This window comes from Kryptolebias marmoratus, linkage group LG4 (genome assembly GCF_001649575.2).
Source record: "Kryptolebias marmoratus isolate JLee-2015 linkage group LG4, ASM164957v2, whole genome shotgun sequence".
Lineage (NCBI taxonomy): Eukaryota > Metazoa > Chordata > Actinopteri > Cyprinodontiformes > Rivulidae > Kryptolebias > Kryptolebias marmoratus.
In genome coordinates this window covers 9,824,980-9,847,887 of record NC_051433.1, presented here as the reverse complement: position 1 = coordinate 9,847,887, position 22,908 = coordinate 9,824,980, and the positions used below count along the sequence as shown (strand labels likewise).

The window sequence follows — 22,908 nt, the reverse complement described above, 5'->3', positions numbered from 1 at the left end:
ATAGCCTTTCACCATGTGCACTCACAAAAGGGAAAAGGCACTTCATTCGAACAGTACAAGAACCAATCGGATCAGATCGCTCGGGGCACTGAATTATCAGACTAAATTAGCCTCCTCTTCGCTCTCCTTATGTTATTTCTGTGCAGCCACTCATGGCATGGTAAACCAAATACTCCACTCATTATTGCAAGGCACATCATTAAATACTAATGGCCTATCCATGCTGACACACCATTAGGCACAGGGAATTTGGGTAATGTACTATAAGATCATTTGTGGATTTACAGACTTCTTTCCCATTTTACTGTATGTGAAAATCTACAGTATATCCCGTGTGATAATGAGAACTGAAGTGAGCTTTAGATGTCACGCTTCTTTCAATGAAAACGTGTTGTTGAAGTGCCGGTAAAATGACTCTTTATCATTCAGATTTGATGCTGGTAGGTGGGTTTTGGATGTGATGGGACTCTACTAATAGAGGATGAATGCATCGAGCAAAATAAATAAATAAATAAATAAAAGCAAGAGAGAAAAAATTCCCCTGTCATTGGAGTTTTTGTATTAGACTTCGATTTTGTCAAACAAAATTTTAGAAAGCTTCCATTTAAGTCTTTAAACAACAAAAATCATATGACAGCTTTGTAAATAAACAGATTGGATCAACTTCCTGCATGCTCCTAAGAAAATATAAGTCAAGGTAAAACTAAAGTAATAAAGAAAATATTGTCTGGGAATCAGTATTGTCTGAGGGAGAAAAAAATAAACATTCAGTAGGTACAGGAATATTTGACTCACAGAAACTTGTTTTTGGTGCTGCCATTTAACATCCTCTGAAGCTAATTCATTTCCTTAAGTAACATCTAAAAGATATGTTTTCAAAGTTTTTCTCAAATGATTCTACAAATTATTCATATAAAACATTAAATGTAGTGTAAGTTAGACATCTAATTTCCAAAAATAAATCAACTAAATAACCAAAATTATTAATCAGTTCATTTTGATGTCAGCATGATGAAGCTTCTATTTCATTACAGCAACATCATTAAGTTTACCTGCTGGTCACATTTATACGTCTCTGTTATGTAATTAAATACTACGCTTCCAAACAACACGAAACCTGTGGATGGATGTGACCAGAGGAACAATTTATCTGTTTTCTCTCCTGAGTCTACATGGTGACCTTTTGAAAAGTAGGTGTGAAGGACTTGGATTAAAGTGGCTCTCAGGGAGGCGTCTCTGCCTGCAGCTAAACTTATCAACATGCACATTTTCAAGTCTCTTGACTCCTGAAGAGGTATGTATGTTTCAGTCTGTATCTACTGGTTTGTTTCAGGTTTTTTTTAGTCATTTCATGAAGGTGAGAACAGTTTTTCTCTGTGTGCGCTGATGTAACATTCCTTGTCCTCTGAGTGTGCTTTATTATTGAGGCAGTGAGAGGCAAGTGCAAATATGCTTCTAAATGTGACACACTGGATATTTGGTTATTCACTGTGAAAAAATACCATTAAACAGAGTTGTTTTATGTGAAGGGATGAGAGGCTATAGTTGCAGCTCTTTTTTATTGTAAGAACTTCATATTCAGCTTTATTTTCTGCTCCGTTTGCTGACCTTTCTTTTGGTGTTCGCTCATTTTCAGATGGCTTTAATTCACACAACAAAAAGTCTGCAGTTGCAGATAAAAATATTCAAATTTTACCACAGTTTAGCAGGAAATGTTCCAACAAAAAACACTGAAGGTTCAAAGGTCAACATAGACTGAATTGACCTCAATTAACATGAGCTTTACAAAGGAATTTAAAGTTCACAAGATGAGGACTTTTGTCTTGGAGTAGCCAGATGTTTTGCTGGAAAGATAGCATCTCTTCTCAGATTAACAGCATTTCTCTTTTTTCATTACCCATTTCTGTGTAACCATTAAGATCAGTTGGTAAAGTAACAAAAAATAAAATGATTTTAGGAGAGGAAAAAAAAAACAAAGCATAGTTTAATTGGTCTTCTTACAAAGCGAGTACAAAAGAAGTTTAATTGTGTTTGTGTTGCTTTCAGCCTTGCTTGGTCATTTGAGTAAAGGTTAATGAAGCAGCACCACGAGTGTGAGGAACCTATTTTTGAAGAACATCGGAGGAACACATTTACTGGTGAATATGTCATGAATCAGAACAGATCTGAAACATCTGCATTATTTCTTTTTTGTAGAGTAAGAGTTTTCATCTGTAATTTTAGTTCAGTAAATAAACACAAAAAATTGCTCAGTTACAGTTTATTTGATGTACAACACCATCTACTGATGATTTTGATTTAATGATTTTATTATTGTGATGTGTTCCCTCAAAATAAAAATAAAAAATTGAGAAATTGCTTCATTTTGTATTTATAATTGACTATACAATGGAAGAAAAATTATGACTGTGCAAAGACTACAGTATATCTGTCTGAAAATAATTAGTGAAAGATTAGATTCATGACTACAACTTATGGAACACATGATAATAAATCAAATCTAACAAAACACAGAGTCAGGATCACCATTTTTCCTTTGTTTGATGGATTTAAGGAGTAGGGTTATTATTTATTAAGCAAAAATAAGTAGATGGAATGATGATCCAGAAAACACATATTGTCACTTATTTATCTAAAAATGTTATCCTGAGTGTGATTCCACACTGAAATGTTTGTGCAGTTTTAAAAAGTACATCTGCTCTTCAGCCGACCAGGAGGAGCTCAAAGCCAGGAAAGGTTTTTTTCTCTTCTTCTTTGTCACTTGAGTGCCCGTGTTTGTGGCAGACGGTCATTTTTACAGTAGGTTGTGCAACAAGGACAACTGTGACTGGATGCAAAAATAGTACAAACTGCTCCCACCTGCTGATCTTGATAGGTATGTTTGTGTTGGCAAGTCATTAGCTCTATTTGCTTATTGCTCTGAGAAGGAGAAAATGATGAGGTGTAAATGATGTGTAAAAAGACAGCACTTTTTTTTTTGCGAATTCAGGCCCGGACTGTGTTACATGGACTTTGGACTGTGTTGTAACATTCAGGTAAATAACCATCTGTTGTAGGAGTAAAGCTGTGTAAAAATTCATGTTACTGGAGTGGTTGGAAAGACTTTCTTTAAGGTTTGAGTTGCTGAATAAGTTGCTCACATTTGAGCATCGGCTAACTCAGCTACTCTGCCCTAAATCCTTTCTGCGCAAGAGTTCACTGACTGCTGGATACGGCAGGAAATTTAATGACTACAGATTTAACATATTTTAAACTCATTTCAGAACAAGAAACTGTCTCTAAGAAACCTGCTAACGGTAGTCAACTGTGCTCTTTGAACCCTATTCTGAAAAATACTACAGAGAGGGTGTCCTAACTAATCAGAGACCAATTCCACCACATTACAGTGTATTTGGGAGCTCTGTCTTTGGCTGGTCCCTGAACAGTGAAGTGACCTACTAACTCTAAGTGTGTGTGTGTGTGTGTGTGTGTTTAGATGAAGGATGGTGGGAGGTGATGTGTGAATGTAGGCTGGTGGCTCCAGGCTTAAATGTGTGTCTGTGAGGGAAATTCTGTTGCTGTGTATTTAATTTTGTAATTTTAAGGGGGGGGGGGGGCTTTTGTGCATGTGTGTGTATTTGTGTGTGTTTGACAAAAACACCTGCATTGGTGAGGAAGATTTTTTTTCCAAGGTCAGGAAGAAATAAACAGAAATTACACAGCTGCCAGAAGGTATTACTGCAGAATCACACACCACGGGGTCTATCCAATGGGCATAACCCACTCGCTGGGTCTACAGAAGAAATACACATGAACTCCATATTCATACACGCCATGAGATAACAGACACATAATGGGGTACATGGCAAATAAAATATGTGTTAGTGCGAATGTCATTGTTTTTGATCTGTACCCACTGCTGTTTAGTTCAGTACAAAAACAAACACATAAAGCAGCAAATTGGTTTTAACCTGATTTATCACATTAAATAAACCTAAACAAATTTGCCAATGATCGATGTAAGCCTTTCACTGAAAAACAGCATTAAATTAACTGTAAATAGACCTCAACCAGGCATGAAAATGCAAGGCTCTTGTGATTTTGTGCCCTCGAGCCATGTGTCCTCTAACCAGCTTGAATTCCCTCCTATATTCACCCACAGCACATATGTTGAGCTTTACAGCAGTTTCTTGACCATTCTTATAGTTATTCAGCAGCTCAAAGGTATCAAATTATGACCCAAATTTAAAAATACTGCTTCATATCAAACACTTTAAAAACTGACACTATTTTTTAAAGTTTAAAAGAAAAGTTATGATACACAAAATTACTTATTGCTAAACCTGCTACTGATGGCAAAGCAAGGAGCCCTTACCAACACAGCGTTGAGTTTTTGATTATAGATTTTAATTAGGTCTTCTTTGACTCCACAAGTTATGTAACTAAATCTTCTTTATTTCAGTTTCCCTTAAACACACATCCACAAATAATTTTGTGTTTTAATCACCACGCAAACAAAATATCAACATGTGGGTTAATGTTGATCAAGACAATTAACAAGGTTTCTGTATTTATGACTGTGGTAGAAATAGAACAAGGCTGTGGGAACTGGGGGTGCTGAGGATGCTACAGCAACCCTTTGTGGGTTTTAAGAAATAACAAGTCAAAAATAAAGTATTTTGAAAAAAGAATCAATGAATGAGTAAACAAATACAAAAGAACATACAGTTTAAACCACTAGTTTATGTTATTTTGTAATCCAATGATATTTTATCATAATGGTTCATTAATAGGGGAAATTAGGTTTCTGTTTGGTCACATCCCTGTAAAACAGTACAGCTTTTCTTATTTGACACTTTCTCACAGCACTCCCTATGTAAAACACATTCCCACGGCTACAGAACTAGATCATTTTCAAGAGAAAAATGCAATGAATTAAATAAATTTCACCTCACTGTGTAGTTTGGATGTCTCCTCAGCTGTACAGTGGATACATCTGTTACTGCAGATACAAAATGGCGCTAGCACATTAAAAACCTGAACAGGAGATCCAGTTGGTGCATTTGGCCCGTGCTGTAACCAGAAACAAGTTGTTGGTGATTTTTAGCCTGCAGATTATCAACAACAACCCAGCTATGAGTGCTGATTTGCTCTGATGGTAGATTAGCTTGATGATTTTGGAAATGAGCTGTGTTTTTGTGTTTTTAAGTAACATCTGTGCAGTTTTTAGGAAATTATTTATAAAACTGATTTTAGCCCGAGGGCTAATTTGGGAACAGTTGCTGATTTTTAGATAGAGATTCCAATTCTTTTGGAAATACTCAAAAATCCATTTTGTTTATAATATATCTCAAATACACACTGGAATTGTACTATTAATCAGTTCAATATATCAGTAAACAGATATTTTCAAGCTTTTTCATGCAAGTCATAATAAGGATAGCTACTCTTTTTGGCCTAAAATTTCCTGTGGGGCTCTGTCTCCTATCAGCCCTCACCAGGTGTAGGAAACATTTTTCTCTCTGTTACCTCCTTTTATTAAACACCAGATTGCTCTCACTTGTGCCTTCACGCTTCGACTCTCCAGTTTCTCCCTCCTGCCTTCCTTCTCTCTTCGTATTTTATTATTGTTCACTCATTTATTTTCCACTATTGATCACCATCCTCATTCCCTCAAGGTCACTTGTTCTTTATTTACTTTGATGGGATTGAATATAAAAACCCAAGTCCTGCTTTTCTCTGATGAGGATGCAGACAGAATATTTATTTTGCACAAAAATCCATATGTAATACTATGGTTTTTGTGTTGTTTTCTTTTTTAAGACTGTTCTCATTCAGTCCTTAAAAACAAAATAAATACAGTCTGAGTCTAGCTTTATGGAAATTGCAAACTGCTTTATGTGCTACAGACAAAAATATCCAGAGATTAATCCTGAACACACATTTTTTTTAGCAGAGCACAGAATACAGAAACCTTTTTACCTGGTGCTTAAAGCCTCTTTTGTCAAGTAGTTTAGAATTTGCTGCCCCCTGCTGAAATCAGCAGAATAATTTTAGCCCTTTTTCCTTAAAACCAAAACCGACATGACTTTGTGCAGAAATTGAGTGTTTCTGAATCATAGAAGCAATAACGTGACCTCTAACTAATGAATCATAAAAAGCTAAAAAAAACCTATCTTTAAAAAGTCCTATTAAGTCATTTAATACATTTTCAGGCTATTCTTAACATAATTATTTCATTCTGGGATTAACATAAAATGACAATCTTTCTCATTCACTGATCTCCTTATGAAATATTCTAAGATAAGCAAGTTTTAATCAGTTTTGACAAATCAGTTGCATTAATCATCCGTAACTTTGATTTTGCAACATTTCTTCATCTGATTTTTGATTAGTTTATTCTCACCATAAAATACAACCTCTGTCTGTGTCAGGTCTACATTTTGTATCTAGTCCCCCTGTCACACTAGTTAGCTTTTTAACCATTACCTTTTTTATATATATTATTCCTCTGTTCGAGTCTATCTCTTGTTTCCATCACACAATTATTTGCAGCCTTCTGTGCCTCTGGGATCTTATCAGCAGATCATGATATAATGTAGATGAGATTAAAGCCTTGAACAACGCCGACACATGTGAGAGATTAACTCACACCAATAAAAACACTAAAAATGACTGCTTTTATTGCTACACTTGAAACAAAGGTCAAAAATCATCCAGTCTCTAAATGTATTTAGTTTGTAAATGCCAAATTCCCCTCCCCCAGGAAACATTAATAAAACTTAAAAAAAAAAACCAACCTCTGGAAAATTTTAAAGGCAATGAAAGTTGTTAAATATAAATGGTTATAGCTCCTTTAAAGAACCCATTCTTTGTGTTGTTATACATTTATTTTTATTTCTCGCTTCCCCTCAAAAGATGAGGATAGAAATCTAGGCTGAAGTAATCTTTGGGCGAGGATGACTTTTGTCCACACAGCACATTGTATTTCCATCATGGCTTTGTCCGGAAGCGCTGCTCCAGAACTCTGAGCGTGACTCAACTAATCTGCCATCTTCATGAGAATAATGAGAGCAAGAAAGCTGCATGTTTTTGTTCTCTCTTATAGGCTCCTCTGTTTCATCTCCTATGTTTTCTTATTTGTTTCCAGCCTCTATAATGCCTGTAAAATTATGTCTGTTACTTACTGTGGTAATGTAAAAGGGTGTGTTTGCTTGACTCATCCCATTTGTTCCCTTCTTCACCTCTTGTCTTGCTTTTTTGTCACATAAATGTGTTTCATAAAGGCTGAAATCCACTTTGGTCTTGGCCCTCATCAGACTAGTCATTAGCTCATCAATCCAGTCAGAATTCAACTCTACCTCTCCAAATAAGATCCTTCAAAGAGCTATCTACAACAGGTAAGATTAATTGTGCGTAACCTATCCACAAATGCATACTTCCAAAGATCTGAACTATCTTCCTGAGGTCTGCTTTCACCTGAGTTTACTTTTGTGCATGATTGCCTTTGAGCTGGTCTCTCATGAGCAGTGACATGGTTGTCAACTACCTGGTGAGCTGAAAACCCTTGCAAGTGACTGAGATTTGGCAGAGGACATAATAAAAGTGCAGTGAAGAAAAAAGATGAAGTAAATACTGAAAATATGAGGCAATGATATGTTTACAGTTCAAAGCTGATGCCTATCGGCCCAAAAGTTGTGAAAGTTTGCAAGTGTAGAAGCCATAAACTCTTTATATCTTGGATATTGTCACATCACTTACCAATGTGGTTACAACGATAAAAAATGAAGCTTCTAGTTTTTATGTTTGTTTGTTTTTTCTTCTTTTTCAAAAGGTTACACGTCCTCAATCTTCTTATCATTCTGTTTGGCTCCTTACCCCCCCAAAAAGGCAAAGAGTCTTTTAATTTCAGCACTTCATAGAGTTTACATTTCTGTTTAAAGAGCAGCGTGAAGCCATTTCAAATTTTCACACTGATGTCAGAATTACTTTGCTTTGGATCCAGAAACATTTCTATCCCATAAAGAGTTTTTAGAAGTTTTCATGCAGTAACCCTGTGACAGAGCAACAAAAGATTTACTGCAGATTTACTATGTTAGATCAAACTCAGATCTTACCTCCAAATCCAAGGAACTAAAGCTGATTTTTGAAGTCTTCAGCAGCTGTGCATGCAGAACTGCAAACGGTCTCACACTCATACTGTGATGATTCTCACTTTTTGTGAAAAAAAATTTATCATGATCTTGCAGGCTTTATGTTGTTTTCTAGACTGAGTTTATTTTTGAAATTTATTATAAGTTCTGTCATCATTTCCTGTTTTTATTTGGATATTTTCTCATTTACAGCATGATTTCCTGTCTCTCCCCAGTGTCGTTGACCATTGTTTCCCCTAAGTCATCCTTGCCTTCAGTTAATCATTTACACCTGGTCATCCAGTCATTAGCCTCAGCAGCAGTCACTCTGTAATCATGCCTCCCAGCATACTTATACTGCTCACCTTCAATTACTGTTCTGTCATACTGCCTGCTCCCTGGTTCTCACACCTTGTTGGGATTTTTCTTCTGGCTTGATGTTGCACTTCTGGGTTTATTCAGTTTTGTTTTGTAACTTTTGCTGCCCGTTAGCTCTTTATGTTGATTAAAGTTACCATTTTTATTTCAATTATCTATCTTTGAAATGGCAAAAAAGGGAAAACATTTTTTTTCCAAACAATAACAGTTAAGGGTCTGTCAGAGTTAACATAAGCAGTGCAAAAAATGTGCAAAAATATATAGTGTTAAGGATGTTTTACTGTTCCTAAAATTATTTTTCTAAAACTTTATCAGCACTCTTTTATAATCGTTACAAAATATTTATTAAACAGTGTAAATTTGTTTGTGATGCAATCATTGAGTTGGTTATAGCAAAGTGCCATCTTATTCAGGTTAGTTTAAGGTATTTAATACTAATGTTAAATAAAAGTCAGTTAAAGAAATGTATGTGTGTGTGATGAAATAAATGAAGACTAGAGTCTGAAGTCCACTTTCTTTCAGATTTATTCTTAAAAATGAGTAAGCAGACAGTTTGTGTGTCCTGTGAATACCAAAATGTGTGTAGAACAGTTCAGAACAGTCAAACACTTTTCATTATATGTCTATAACAAGGATCTTTTGAGCATATCAAAAGTCAAAACAAGAAACATGTTCTGTTTTTATTACAGCAATTCTGTTTTCAGGCATTTTTTTTTTCGTTTGTTTCATTTCAAGAAATGAACCAAAGATTTCTAGAAAGAAATGTAAAAATATACATCAACGTGATCATTGTTAAACAGCAGGCTATTACTTTGAATGCACACATCTATTACTTTGTACAAATATCTGTGAGGAGGTGATTTTGTCAAAATTCAGCTGCACCTAGATGACCAAATTAAAGAAGGAGCTTCAAATGCTAAACACGTTCTTAATTTCTCTCATTTTCTACCCAATCACTCACTTCCTCCACTCAGCGATTCTCTAAGTTTTCTTCTGCCTTCTTTGCCTCCTCCTAATGACTGTAAGAAGTGTTTTTTGTTTCGCTTTTTTCATTCCCTCAGATGCTCTCCTCTGATTGCATTTTCATCAGAAATTATGAGAAAGAAGGGAAGTGTAAGAGTTGGATGAAGCAAGGAAGAGTGGAAGGAAATTAGAGTTTTGATGGGATAGATCGGAACAATGAGACCAGCTCATTGTTTCCCACTGCAGTTACAGGAACAATACTTCCACCTCTGCAAAGGCTCAGACAGCAAAATTGAAACTGTGAGGTTCTCCATGTCAGACAAAAGGTCACAAAACTCAATAGCAATAATATTGCTGAGGCATAAATGTGTAATGACATGCAAAGTATTATGAATTCATATGAGGCCCTTGTAATGATTCAAGCCAACCATGTAATGAAAGGAAGCAGAAAGGAAGAAAACATTGAAAAGGGCTGAGGTTGAGAGGGAAAGAAACGCAAGGAGAGATGAGGGGAAAAGAATGCACAGATTGAAAAATAAGAGGACAGATGAGGTTTGAAATGCTCGTCTGATGTGCATCCATCATTTTCTTTACAGGCGGAGCAGGAAATAAAAATGCAGGGTTTGAGGCACGTCTATCTGTCAGTCTACGTTAGGCTCAGCATAATTACTGTGAAATGACAGAGATCCATGACTTAAAGGAGGGTGGCTAGAGAAGAAAGAAGTGTGTTTTGGACTCAGCCTGCGAGCCACACACATCTATATGGAGCTCAAACTACATAACAGAATATTTTTTGAACCTTCAGCATTTTCAGTTTTGCTGTAAAGCTCTCAAGCAGAGACATTTAGTCAAAAAACGTGGTACCACAGAAAACTTGAAACCATAAAGGAGCCCAATAAATGCTAGGGTAAGGATCAATAAACTAATCTTTCAACCAGAGCTTTTTAGTTTCTTATGTTGCTCTGAACAGACCTAAAATAATCAAGAGCCCTCACAGTTGCAGCTGCTTCAGATAAAACCAAAAGGTAAAACTCTTTGTATATGACTAAAAGTTTTAAATTCAGAAGTGTCGAGCCCACTCATAGCCTCAGTCTTGAGATCTTCTGCAGTGTTCCTTCCTCACACTCAGAAATATGTAGCATGGTCCCCAAGCTGCTACATCTTAGGTAGTTACATAAAACAGAGGCACAGTAGTTTGCTTTTTCCTGTCAAGTGTAAGCTTTATACGACACAACACATTGGCTTGTTCTAAAGGCACAGACACTAGTGTGACCATTACTGACAGAACAGATTTTTACCATTTATTGTACGTCATTAAACACATCTTTAAATATTAATGGTTAACAATAGGGAAACAGTTGCTATATTTTGAGTATTAAATGAAAACATCAAGTGTTATATAAAGTTTGTGCAAAACAGAAGCAGACTACATAATCAGTGATTTTTTTCCCCTTTTTTTTAAACTTTTGTTTTTACAAAACAAAAATGGCACTCTGAGTCATTTGTTTCATTTGTTGTTTTGTGTAACGGCTGGTAATGTTGTGGTTTTTGTTTGTTGGACTTTTCATCATAGACAGCAGGCAGTTTGGCTGGTTGGTCAGACAGTGGGTTAGAAATGCGTCTCTTTCTCTGAGATGGTGGAGATTTTGCCATCGACCTTAAGTTTTGCATCATTGACGGCGTAAGGACTGAGGGCGGCGTGTTTCCCTCGCATTTTTAGGTCTGCGCTGGGCGTGGTCAGCTTCTTCATTCTCTGCAGGGAGTCGGACAGAGAGAAGAAACGAGTGTTATTTTTCATTCTGTGATAAGAAATTTGTGGGGTATAAAAATAGAAACTAAAAATGACGCATTTAACTGGTTACCATTAAGAGTAAATATGTTTCACTTGATAATTTAACACTATTTTCAAACTGTTGTTGAGTTGATCTGAACTTACATTAGATAATGACCAATGTAACATTAAACACTTTGTGAGAAGTAATTTTTTTGGTTCCATCTGACACAACATAAAGAGTGTGTTACATATTATCATATCAAATGTAAAAGTGAACTGCATGAGCTCCAAAAGAGTTTCCCACCAACCATACGAGTAACCAATAAAATATGTTGCACTGCACACATAAGTAAACATGGCACAAAAAGTAAGAACATTTTGGAAATGTCTGGTTCATTATTTCTTTGTTGTAACAGTGCTCCTTGGCAATAAATCTTATACCACTGAAAGGCCTATTTATTTCCTCTTAAATGTTGCCACATTTGTTAGGAAATACATTTGTGGGTTGAGCTGCAGAGCTGAGTTGTGCCCATGAAAAGATTGCTAAATCTTCTCTGCCAATGCCAAACATCTTATTTTGCTATTGACCCTTGTTTTGAGGTTCTGTACCCCAGACGCTGACAGTCTGTTGCTTGATTAGCATCTGGTTGTCAGCACCTGTGAGCCACCAGTGGCAATCCAATATCTCCACAGTTTGGGGCTGAACTCTGTCCTCCAAGATGGCAACACTCGCCCCCACAGAGCGGGGTTTATCAGACACTAACTCTGGAATTTGGGAGAGAAGAGGATGGGATCTCCTGCCTCATCCCCATTAAACACCTGTGGGATCAGCTTGGACGTGTTGTTTGTTTCAGAGTGACCAACACAACCACATTGCCTGACTTACAACAAAAATGTGACACCTTTTAAAGGGAAACAAACCGGCAACAAACAAAATTTTAGTCACCAATGTTAACGTCATTCTAGACACAACAACTTTACTGAATTTATCTCTCTTTTTATCATTAGACTCCAAACCTGCCAAAGGCCACTATTGATCGCCTCACATTAAAATCCTATGATTTGTGTTTTTGATTCTCTCTCTCTAGCAGTGATGAAAGCTAACACAAGTGCTGTATCTCCAGTTTATTCACTGCATTGTTGAAAAGTGATTTATTCAAATCTAAAACATTTTTCCCCCTCAAAATTCTAAAAACAGCCAATTATGATTAAATAAAAAATGTGTGGTCTTGATTAATGATAGCAACTTATCCCAAGATCATCAGGAAACGTTTTGCAATTGCTCAAGTATTTTTTGTTGTTTCAAAGAGAAAGAACCATAAACATCATCACAGTTTCAGGATTAGTTTTCTTTTATGACGTAACACCCACTGAAGGTGATTGAAATATAAGATAACAGAAAAGGGTTTTTGTTTTATGTTTTTTTTCAAGAAAGATTCAAATCTGGTGTTTAATTTATAATGAGTGCAAATGGTTTGTGCTTTGTGCTGTTAGATTTTTGCAATGAGAAGATTTTCTGATGCTAGATGGGCAACAGACAATCCTAATTTCAATAAACACTGACATGAAAATAGGTTAAAACCTTCTTTTTGCAGATAAGTAAAAGTCTTAAGAGCTAAAGCGTAGCTTTGATGAGAGGAGGAATATTAACAAAGTCTACAAGATTCCCTACAAGAGCACTAGTCATATAGACATAAACTGTATCTAGATAAAACGCTCTACAGCAATTATGCTTACTATATACAGAGTGGGTAATAACTGTTTGATGTTTGCTTTTTCTTTTTTTTTAACTCTAAAAGTCTCCTAAAATATTTGTTCAGTTTGGTGGTTTTACCTCAGAAAAGGTACCGGGAGTCTTCCAGATCATCCAGATAATGCCCAGTGGGATGCAAACCATCGAGGACATGGCCATGAACCAGCCAATCCCATAACCCCAGTCAGGATAGATGTAGACGTTGTTGTACTTCAGAGGTTTGTATTTAATTAAGAAGAACAGGAAAATCCCCTGCATTAAAAAAAACAAAACATTTTGTTTGCAAATAATTTCATTTGAAGTGTGAAAAGACAAAAGAAAACACCCCTTTTTAAATAATGACTGTATATGTGAAATGATTATACAAATATTTTAATTCCTGACAAAGTTCATTTTACACAATGAAACAGACTGAAACAAACTGCAATGATGGCCAATGCTGATAAACCCACTGCTTAGTGTGAAAATGTAAAAAAAAACTAAAGTAAAGGAAAACATTTTGAGTTCTGAATCTATTCTTTCTCAGGGTGATACTTTTGTTTTCCTAATTCAATCTTTAATGTTTCTAGTTGCTGTTAGATTTTTTGGTGGCATCAAATGTTATCAGTCAAATGTTGTAGCATGCAGACAAGGAAGCACCAAAATGACACAAAATTTGGCCTTAAGTGGACAGCTAAACTGTACAGTTACACTATATTATTTTCAAAATGAGCATAAAACATTGTTAAATAAGGGATGTTAGTTCAGCTTTTTTTAGCCACTGTTTTTAATAATAATGTGATTATTTAGATACCCCCTGAATACATACTGAAATCAGTTTGAAACCCCAAAATTTACCTGAGGTCATTAAAAACAACAACAACAACATCTAAACCTTCTGCATGAGTGTGCCTCTCGTCTATGCTGAGGTCACGTGTGTGTGTGTCGCTGCCTCTGCGTCAGAGTTGAACTCACAGCACAGATGCCCGGGGTCAGGATCATCCAGCACCACTTGATGAAGAAGACGGGTTTGTAGCCAATCATGTCCTCAATATTTAGGTAGAATCTGTCACTTCCTGAAAGCAAACAAGCCTCACTCAGGAGGTTCTGAATGTATCATCAAAATAACGACGTGATTGATGTGTTTTGACAGTTTGTGGTTGTGTCGACACAATGCTGCTGACATGATGAGAATGAAATCTATTCTGAGTCTTTATATCAGCAGAGACAAAGACATACTGTAAAGTGTCATGCTAAAATGATCCAACTGTAGCTGTTGACCAATTACCTCAATATTTACGTGCCAATATCATCCCCTTCCCCCCTCAAATAAATAAATGCATGTTTAAAATAAAAGAGATTGTTTGCTACTGTCTTAGTATGGCATGCATTGTTCCAGGATAGGTTATTAGGCATAAAAGTGCATAACTTAAGCATTTTTTATGTCTTAATATCCTGATTTCTGTGCCTTATACAATAGCTTCATGTGTTTGATACTTTCTCCAGCAGAGGGCAGACAAACAATATTATTATTGCAGTAAGGAAGGCGAACACATGTTTTCTGAGTGTGTAGCAGCTGTTTGGGCAACAAATAGACAAACTGGTATAAATCTGTGGCGTGAGTAATTAGAATACAATGTTCACGTTTCGAGTTGAATTTAAACTCCGATCTTACCGTACACCCAGCCAATACACATGGACTCAAATATGGCCACAAACAGCAAACACATCCCGCTGGCAGCGTATGCATCAAACAGCTGGAAGACGTACATCCCGCCCTGATGGGAAAAGACAGACAGGTGTCAGTTCTCACAGCTTCTGAATGAGCATCTGCTGGCGAACATGAAGGGAATCAGATGCTTGTTAAAGATTTGTTGCTACAAGATGTTATACTACTGTAAAACTGCAAACATATATTTTATTTAGCATTAATTAAGATGTTTTAATAAAATTATATTTTATAGCCTCAGGATGTTCAAGTGATTTCTGCTCATGGTCATTTTAATGTTTGTACTCTGCTGTTTTTTATTATAGTACCAAACAATTGCTGTTTAGCCCTAAAAATGATCCGTGTTTTAGTGATACAGTGTGGCTGTATTATAAAAGTTCTTCAAACTAATCCACTAAAGGACATCAGGCCTGGTAGATTTTATTTAAATATCACTTGCTTATGCCAGTGATGAATAATTTGACTGTTTTGTAAACTTTCTTTTTCCTGGAAATACTTTTCCTAGAAAGATTATTTTACTTAGGCTACAGCCAGCATCTCATATTTTATTATTCAATCTACTTTAAAGTCATTAAAAAAAGATTATAACATTTTTTATTATCGTAAATAAAATATTTTTACCTGCTAAAAAGACTTCTGCCATACATTGACCAACAAAAACAAAAGACTGATCTTTGTTTGGCTCCCCTGCAGGCTCGCTGTGACACTTTACCCATGATTGTTTTATGGCAGCTAGAAAATAAAATGTCTAGATTGGAGGTAGTGCTGCTGGCAGTGGGTGGAAGCAAAGGTCAAGCCTGTCTAAACTGCAGCTCTATAACAGAGAAAACACCAAAAATGTGCTGCACTTCAATATTGTATTAAATTCTCCTTGTGTGTTTTATGGCCATTATAGACTTTTAGAGAACTGTACAGTTTGTTTACAGAGGGGGTGGATACAGTGCAGTGCATATAGGGAGGTGAAAAGCTTTTAGTGGAAAAAAGACTATCTTGACAATGTGAGGAACCAAGTTCTTTTCCATTAAAGCAGGATAAAGATAAAAGACTTTAAACCCCAAAGTTTAAATCTTTAGAAGTGAGCTTCTGTAAAAAGATAATGAACATTTAATATCATACCTGTTGTAGATGCTGTAGCTCTCTGAAAGGCCTCAGTTTAGAGAAAAACGTTTAATTCTGATAAAATTAATTAAATGGATTACTGTCTTCAAAACCCCCTCTAATCTAAAAAAATACCCCCCTCAAAACTATTAAAACAAGCTCTAATGTATAATACTTTACATCACTATTACTTTCACACAGTTATTTACATAGCATTACACATTCATAACAGCAAATTCTAGCTGCAGCACTTCTGGTGCAGCCTGTGTCACGTCCAGGAGGAAGATTGTAATATTTCTATTAAATAAACCATGTAAAACAAAATCAAAAACCAAATAATTTTCTTGTGCATATAATAAACTATTTGGTGTACATCAGATAATCCTATTGGCAGCCAATCTTAAACTCAGATTGGAGAATGTCTTCAGAACAATATCAACCTTTCTAAAAACACAAAATATTCATGATACTTTCATCCAAGATCAAAATATAGCTGAATTAAATCTCAAATTTCACTTTTTATATCAAATAATAAATTGCTTTGAATATTCTCTTGTTCGTAGCAGGGATTTTGTGTGCAATAACATCCTGTGCACACCAGAAAGTTATAATTTTTTTCTTATTCACACACAGTATTTTTGTCATGTGCACCGGATAGCTTCTTGTGCACATGAGGAACTTATTTAAAATGTGTTTTTCACTAAAGTCTTATTAGAGGCTTTGTACATTACAGATGATGCTGTAATAAATTAACAGCTAAAAGAGAGCTAATTTAATCAACATTAATCAACATTAAATTATGAGCGACTCAAAAGAAGCACGCCACATATGTAGGAATCTACACAGATGGACAAACTGTATGAAAGGTGATGTAAGTGATGTAAGCGGGTCTCACCTCGGTACACATGATGAGCCCGATGAGGAAGGACACTATCGACATGCCAAGAATCAGCAGCTCTCTGCGGTAGCCTCTTCTGAAGGTCTCTGGGTACATGTCCACCACAGCTGTCACCAAACTCTCCACACACACAAACTGCAACACAAATAAACAAGCAGGACATTTTCACAAATTATAAATACTCCATCTGTTTTCTTTTCATTTGCTGATTACATTCTTTGTTTGGAGGCAGATTATAGAATAATAACTATACAAACATATTTCTCTGCATGAATAAACATTACAAGCATAGGATACACTTAATAAATCCAATTATACAATATGTGAAGTGTAAATATTTAAATAATCCTTCATGTTCCAATTACAGCAAGTCACTGGCTTTAAACAGGATTCATATTGTGAGACCCACTACACACTAGCTTTTACTTTTACATTATTAAGCTCATTCTCTACCAGATTCTACTGTATGTACAGCTTTCTTGTTTCCAAAACATTTTGGTGACTCTGATTTCAGGACTAACTGCCCTGGATGTAAATGAAACAACTTCCAGTGTTCAGTGTTTGTCAGACTCTTACTTTTATTTTTAGCTGCTGTTAAATTCTTACTCCTGAAGAGCTCACCTGACTGTCCAGGCCGAGGAAAATCAGCATCATGAAGAAGAGACAAGCCCAAAGTGGAGACAGAGGCATCATAGTTACAGCTTTGGGGTATGCAATAAAGGCCAGACCAGGACCTGCATGACAACGAAAATACAAGCATCGATCCCTATCCACAGGATTCTGACAGAACACAACGACAAATATAAAGCGGCAACTTACCCTACAAAACTTTAGTTTTAGTTACATTTCTCTTGTATGTTAGAAACGTTTCGTTATGTTCACAGCACATTATGCAAATGTTCAATCACTCCAATGAAAAAACTGTGTATTTGGCATTTCATTTTGCTCTCTGACTCAGCTGAGAACTAGATCATCTTGTTTGCATGATTTGCTTTTTAGTGTTTACTACGTGCTGCTTACATTTTACATGTGAAACCACAGAAGATAATTCAATGGACTAAAAATGTACAGCACAGAAAATTTAATAAAGGTTGAAATATATATGTTGTTTTTTTTGTTTATTAACTGTAAGTTGTTACCATATAACGTTGTTCTTGCAATGTACTATCTACCAATAATAATAGTAATAATAATAATATTAATAACACTCCTTGTCCTTTTTTTAATCCAGATTCTCTGTAAGTCCAATTGGCTTAAAATAATAAGTGTCACACTGCTGTGTTATTTAGGACTCACATTTTGAGTGTCTTGTAGAAGTGCATTAAGTGAAGCATTAAGTTATGTCCTTGCTGTAGCCTAAGACAAACATCTCAACTCTTCTGCTCTGTCACACTAAATCATTTATGCTGACCTAAATAATCCATAATACAGTGGTCTAAAAGCCTAAGTGAGGAGTGTGGAGTTATATAACTGGGTAGGTTTATCTATTTTACCACAATAAAATCTGTGAGAGCACAAAGGTTTTCCTTTTCTTGTCTGTATCATCTGCACAGGAGCAACAGAGTTCGAAAGACTGATGCTAATTGTGATTATGCTGCAGTTCTCTCACCGGATTCAGCCACAGCTTCGATGGGAACATTTTGTTCGTAGGCCATGAAGCCCAGCACTGAAAAGATGGCAAAACCTGCCACAAAGCTGGTACCGCTGTTTAAACAACATAGCATGAGGCAGTCTCTGAGGAGTAAGAAAAAGAGGTAACACTTACTGTCAGAGCTGTAAATTGACTTGAAAAGAAGCTGACAATCTTTAAAATAAACTTTAACCATTTTCACTTTCATCATGCTCCTGTAGCTTTTATATTTACAATAATTCAGTTAATACAATGATACTTATACCATTTACTCATACTTACTACTTATATTTTATTTAATACTCCATCTACTAGCATGTGTATCATTACCTGTAACAGTTGTTGTGGTAGGAATTGTAACTTCCAAGAGCAGTAAGACAGCCCAAGCAGATGGCATAGGAAAAGAAGATTTGGGTTCCTGCATCCACCCATACCTAGAAACAGAACAAATGTAAACATCCAGAATGTATGCTATTTGATGCAATACTGTGAAGACAAAAAATATTTGAATAAGTGAATGTTGATGCATGTTTTGTCAGGTTCAACTCAAATAAATACTCAGTCAAACTCTCATTTCCTGGTCTTCCCCAAAGTCTTCAATACTTTTACTGAAACACTTTTTTTAAACACTGTCTACACTACTTCTAGTATGTTTTGAAGATCTGTCTATTCATTTTTTTTTTACCCCTTTTTTTCCTTTTCAAGTTGCTGGTGTGTTTTTCCAGCGGTCATTGTGTGAGAGAGGTGCGGCACACCCTGGAGAGGTCGCAAACATCTTTAAAATCTTTCAGTGTGTTTTTCCTTACTTTCACTTTTCCTTTATTGTGTTTAGTAAGCCGTCTTTCCAAAGCCAATCCATAATGTTGTGAAGCAAAAGGCTGAATTTGAGAAATTAGAATTTTAATAGATATTTTCATCCCAGATAAATGGTAGAAGATAAACCCAGGATGGTTGAATTACGTCTTCAGTTAGACATAGATCCTGTAAAGTTGTTTCAAAGGTGCGTTTTCGAGAAAAACAATAAAAAAGTCATTCATGTTTGTTTGTATGGAGGTTTTGTTTGTCTCATTTCAAAGCAAAGATGACCCTTTTAATATTTTGTACCTCACAGAAAAACTTTAGAAACACTTTAGAAACTCTTTAGAAACATTTTAGCACTGGAGACAAAAGTTTATATCAGATCAAAACTTCCGAAGTTTGTATCCATGATGAACTTTATACTCAGCCAGTCTTTAGCTAAATAAATAATAATAAATAATTATGAACTTATCAATTAAGATCTGAATTGAACTGCACTCATCTTTCATATGTCATTTTAGAACTAAGGATTTTATATCTCCATTATACACTTACCTGCTCAAAGCAAAAGCCTAAATACAATCCATACACAACAATTTTAATGTTTTAAAACTATTTATCGGCAATTTATGTTTAGAAGTTCAATACAACACTTTAACCTTTTCTGTATCAATTAATATAATATTAATGGTGTTTATGTAGATGTAGATACCAGATTTTTTCATTCACTACAGAGGAATTTGCAAATATAAGTTTCTTCCTTGAGTTTTAAAATCAGCTTTATGAAGCGAGTTCGCAAAACAACACAGGACATCAAGACCCACAGGATCGCATGGGGTGCTAGCAAATTCAAATCTAATGCAGCATGCCTCTTTAAAAACTCTCTCACATCACCATTCAGCAACTAATCTCATTTCCCCACAGAAAAAACAATTAACAAACGCAAGGTCTTCGCTCCCTCCTGAGAGTAACCACGGTAACTTCTGTGACCTCACAAACACAGGACTGTTCCTGTGGAAGAACAGGCTTTTCTCTCCTAATGTTCATTAATGTTCCCTTTAGTTCACCCTCGGCTGATGGCCGCACAGCGCAGGGGAACCTTAAAGGCCCAGGCTCAGAGAAAATCACTTGTTGATGTTGTGCCTAATTTGGCTGTCTTCTGTTTGGTTATGTTGAGACTGTGGCTCCAGGAAACTTTTCTACTGAGTGAAAGCTGGATGACATTGGCTGTAAGATAGTGTTCTTGTAATGTAAATGCACCACTCACAGTGCTTCTTTACGTCCCCGATTTTGGTGTTAGTCAGTGATTTCAGCTGCAGATTTACAAACATGGATACTGCCACAGGGATGCAACAGTCTGGTCGTATCACATCTGGTTTTAACTATAAATGAAACTCTTTCTGTTTGTTTTCCAAATACAAAACCACTCTGACTTTATTTCTAACTCTCTTTTCCTGCAGTCGCTGTTGTTGAAACTCATAATTAGCAAAAAGCCGGGTAAATAGTGCTGGATGTGGCTGAGGTACACGAAGCTCTACGAATAGTTGGAATGAGTGTCTGTAACAAACGTTTAGAGGGCAGCGTAAAGAAAGAATGAGGTTGCTTAATGCGGTGAATATTTGATCGAACATTCGATTTAACAGATAATGTGCTTTTTTTAAGTTATATGTTGGTGTTGATTTGCAGTCATCTGCAGTGATTCTAAATGTTTGGTAAGAAGCCAACTAGATTAAGAAAGGAAGTCAAGCTTCAGTTACATCACTCGTTTGTGAGAAGGCGGTCATCTTAAATGATCTTAACACAACTACATTTCTACTCTTTTTATAATGTTGTGCTTTTAAATATGTTTCAATGAGAGCAACGCTACAGCCACGTTCCAACATGCCTGTCCTTCTCTCTATACAAATATCCAACTAACTTCTGGATGACATAATAGTTTGAACGCAAAAAACAAACACAGGTTTTAGAGTGTAACAATTGATGAAGATCTGAACAATCAAAAATAAAACAAAAAAAGCCCTACAACAGAACAGAATGGAGCTCTAAAGCACTTGGTGGAAAGAGATTTTAGGTTTCTCATATACAGTCCTAAAGGTTAGGGTTTAAATAACACAAGGTGCTACAAGGTGATCAGCATTTCTAAAACCAGAATAAAGACTACTTGACACAAATCTTCTGTCGGGTCTTTTAATTCCTTTCTCTGTCAGAGAAGAACTGAATCAGAGAGTAAAATCAAGCTACAAACAACTAAAACTCCCACAGCAACTACAGTTTAAAAAACAAAATAAAACATCTATTGATACTTTGGCAAAAATGGGCAAACTTTGGCTTTAAGAGAAACGATTTATACATTGAACAGACATCAACCTTTAACTAAGATTGGGAAGAAAAGAAAAGCTTTGCCAAAGTGAGGGAGTGAACTCAACACTTACAACCTGTTGAGCTAATTAAGCACAAACATTGTGACATTTTTATAATATAAGACCTTCTGTAGGCTGCAGCCACCCACACAGGCACTATCATAGTATAAAACTACATACAAACTGTTTGTGTTGCATTTAATGTCAGAAATTATAACTCATGCCAAACAATTGTTATGTTTCTTTATCAAATATAAATTCAACTCCTGAGCTTTTTTTCTATGGCAATAAAACTACATCTTGTTACATGTTTTCTTCTGTGAGTATATTTTATATTGACCACTATTGCCTCCTTTCTGGTGATTCAGTTTTTGTCACAATGTTATAACTACAATATTTAAGTGGGTGAAAGGTTTATAAAAATTTGTTTATGGACATACAAACTGTAATTCAACCTTTTTCAGTCAGTGCTGAAGTTCTCAGATGGTGCTCTCCCAAATATCTCCTAGATTTTTTAAGCTTTACAGACTTTGATTTTAAGTCTCACATATTTTTCATCATTTACTGTGTTATATAAATCCAAACAAACACTGATCAAACTAAATGAAGTCTAAATTTAGCAGATGTTCAGGCATAAATGAGGGAAATGTGAAGACTAAACATAAAAATCTATTCTGTTGCTCAGTGAGAATTAGCCAAGATATTTAAGTCTCAAATCTGAACTGAACTTTTCAAATAATTATAGCAATAGCTCTATTTTTTAAAAGCTGAGTTCATTCTCATTTCAAAACAAGAGCATAACATGTGAGACAACCGTTTTGGTCTAGGAAAAGCTGGGGAAAAAAAGCAATCACACCTGTAGCTGTAAGGAAAACAAGAGTGTAAGAAGTGAAATAAGGACAGACACAGACGGAAAGAAAGAAGCGAGTAGAGAGGGCATCACGGAGCTCAGTGGTGTAAGAAGAGAGGACAACACCCAGCCACACACTCTCCACACAGCTTTGTAAACAGAACAGAGCCCTGATTGTCTTTGAGGAAGCTAATTTAACACTGGAGTCAAAAGTAATGTCCTCTATCAAGCAGCAGCCTTCCAAACAAACAGTCTTCCTCTCTCACAGTGCTGCTGTGTGTTTCTTTATTAATCGGTCTGTTTTTATTCATAACCATCTTTCTGCGTACCATCTAACCAAATACTGTCATAAATATAAAATTACATTAAGCAGAAAACTCCAATATATATATATATATATATATATATATGTAACTATCACAATGGCAGATGTCCAAGAAAGAGTCTCAGGTATGAAAAACTGGACAGCACCAGGACCTGACATGATCCATGCCTACTGGCTGAAGAAACTCACTGCCCTCCATGAGCGACTGGCAGCTCAAATCAACCAGCTACTGAAAAATGGGACCCACCCTGAATGGTTAACT

The 22,908-nt window shown here is 35.9% G+C and overlaps 1 protein-coding gene across 1 annotated transcript in view; it reads right to left on the bottom strand.

The window, feature by feature from the left end:
• Window positions 1–8,996: 8,996 nt before the first annotated feature.
• slc6a11b (solute carrier family 6 member 11b) overlaps window positions 8,997–22,908 on the bottom strand; it is a 26,399-nt gene continuing 12,487 nt past the window's right edge. The window contains exons 8-15 of the mRNA XM_017408670.3: window positions 18,644–18,747; window positions 18,293–18,417; window positions 17,305–17,417; window positions 16,681–16,818; window positions 14,634–14,736; window positions 13,934–14,034; window positions 13,061–13,231; window positions 8,997–11,205 (exon numbers count right to left, since the gene is read on the bottom strand). Of these exons, the coding sequence (XP_017264159.1) occupies window positions 11,062–11,205; window positions 13,061–13,231; window positions 13,934–14,034; window positions 14,634–14,736; window positions 16,681–16,818; window positions 17,305–17,417; window positions 18,293–18,417; window positions 18,644–18,747 (999 nt within the window). The 3' untranslated portion in view covers window positions 8,997–11,061. The remainder of the gene's footprint in view (window positions 11,206–13,060; window positions 13,232–13,933; window positions 14,035–14,633; window positions 14,737–16,680; window positions 16,819–17,304; window positions 17,418–18,292; window positions 18,418–18,643; window positions 18,748–22,908) is intronic.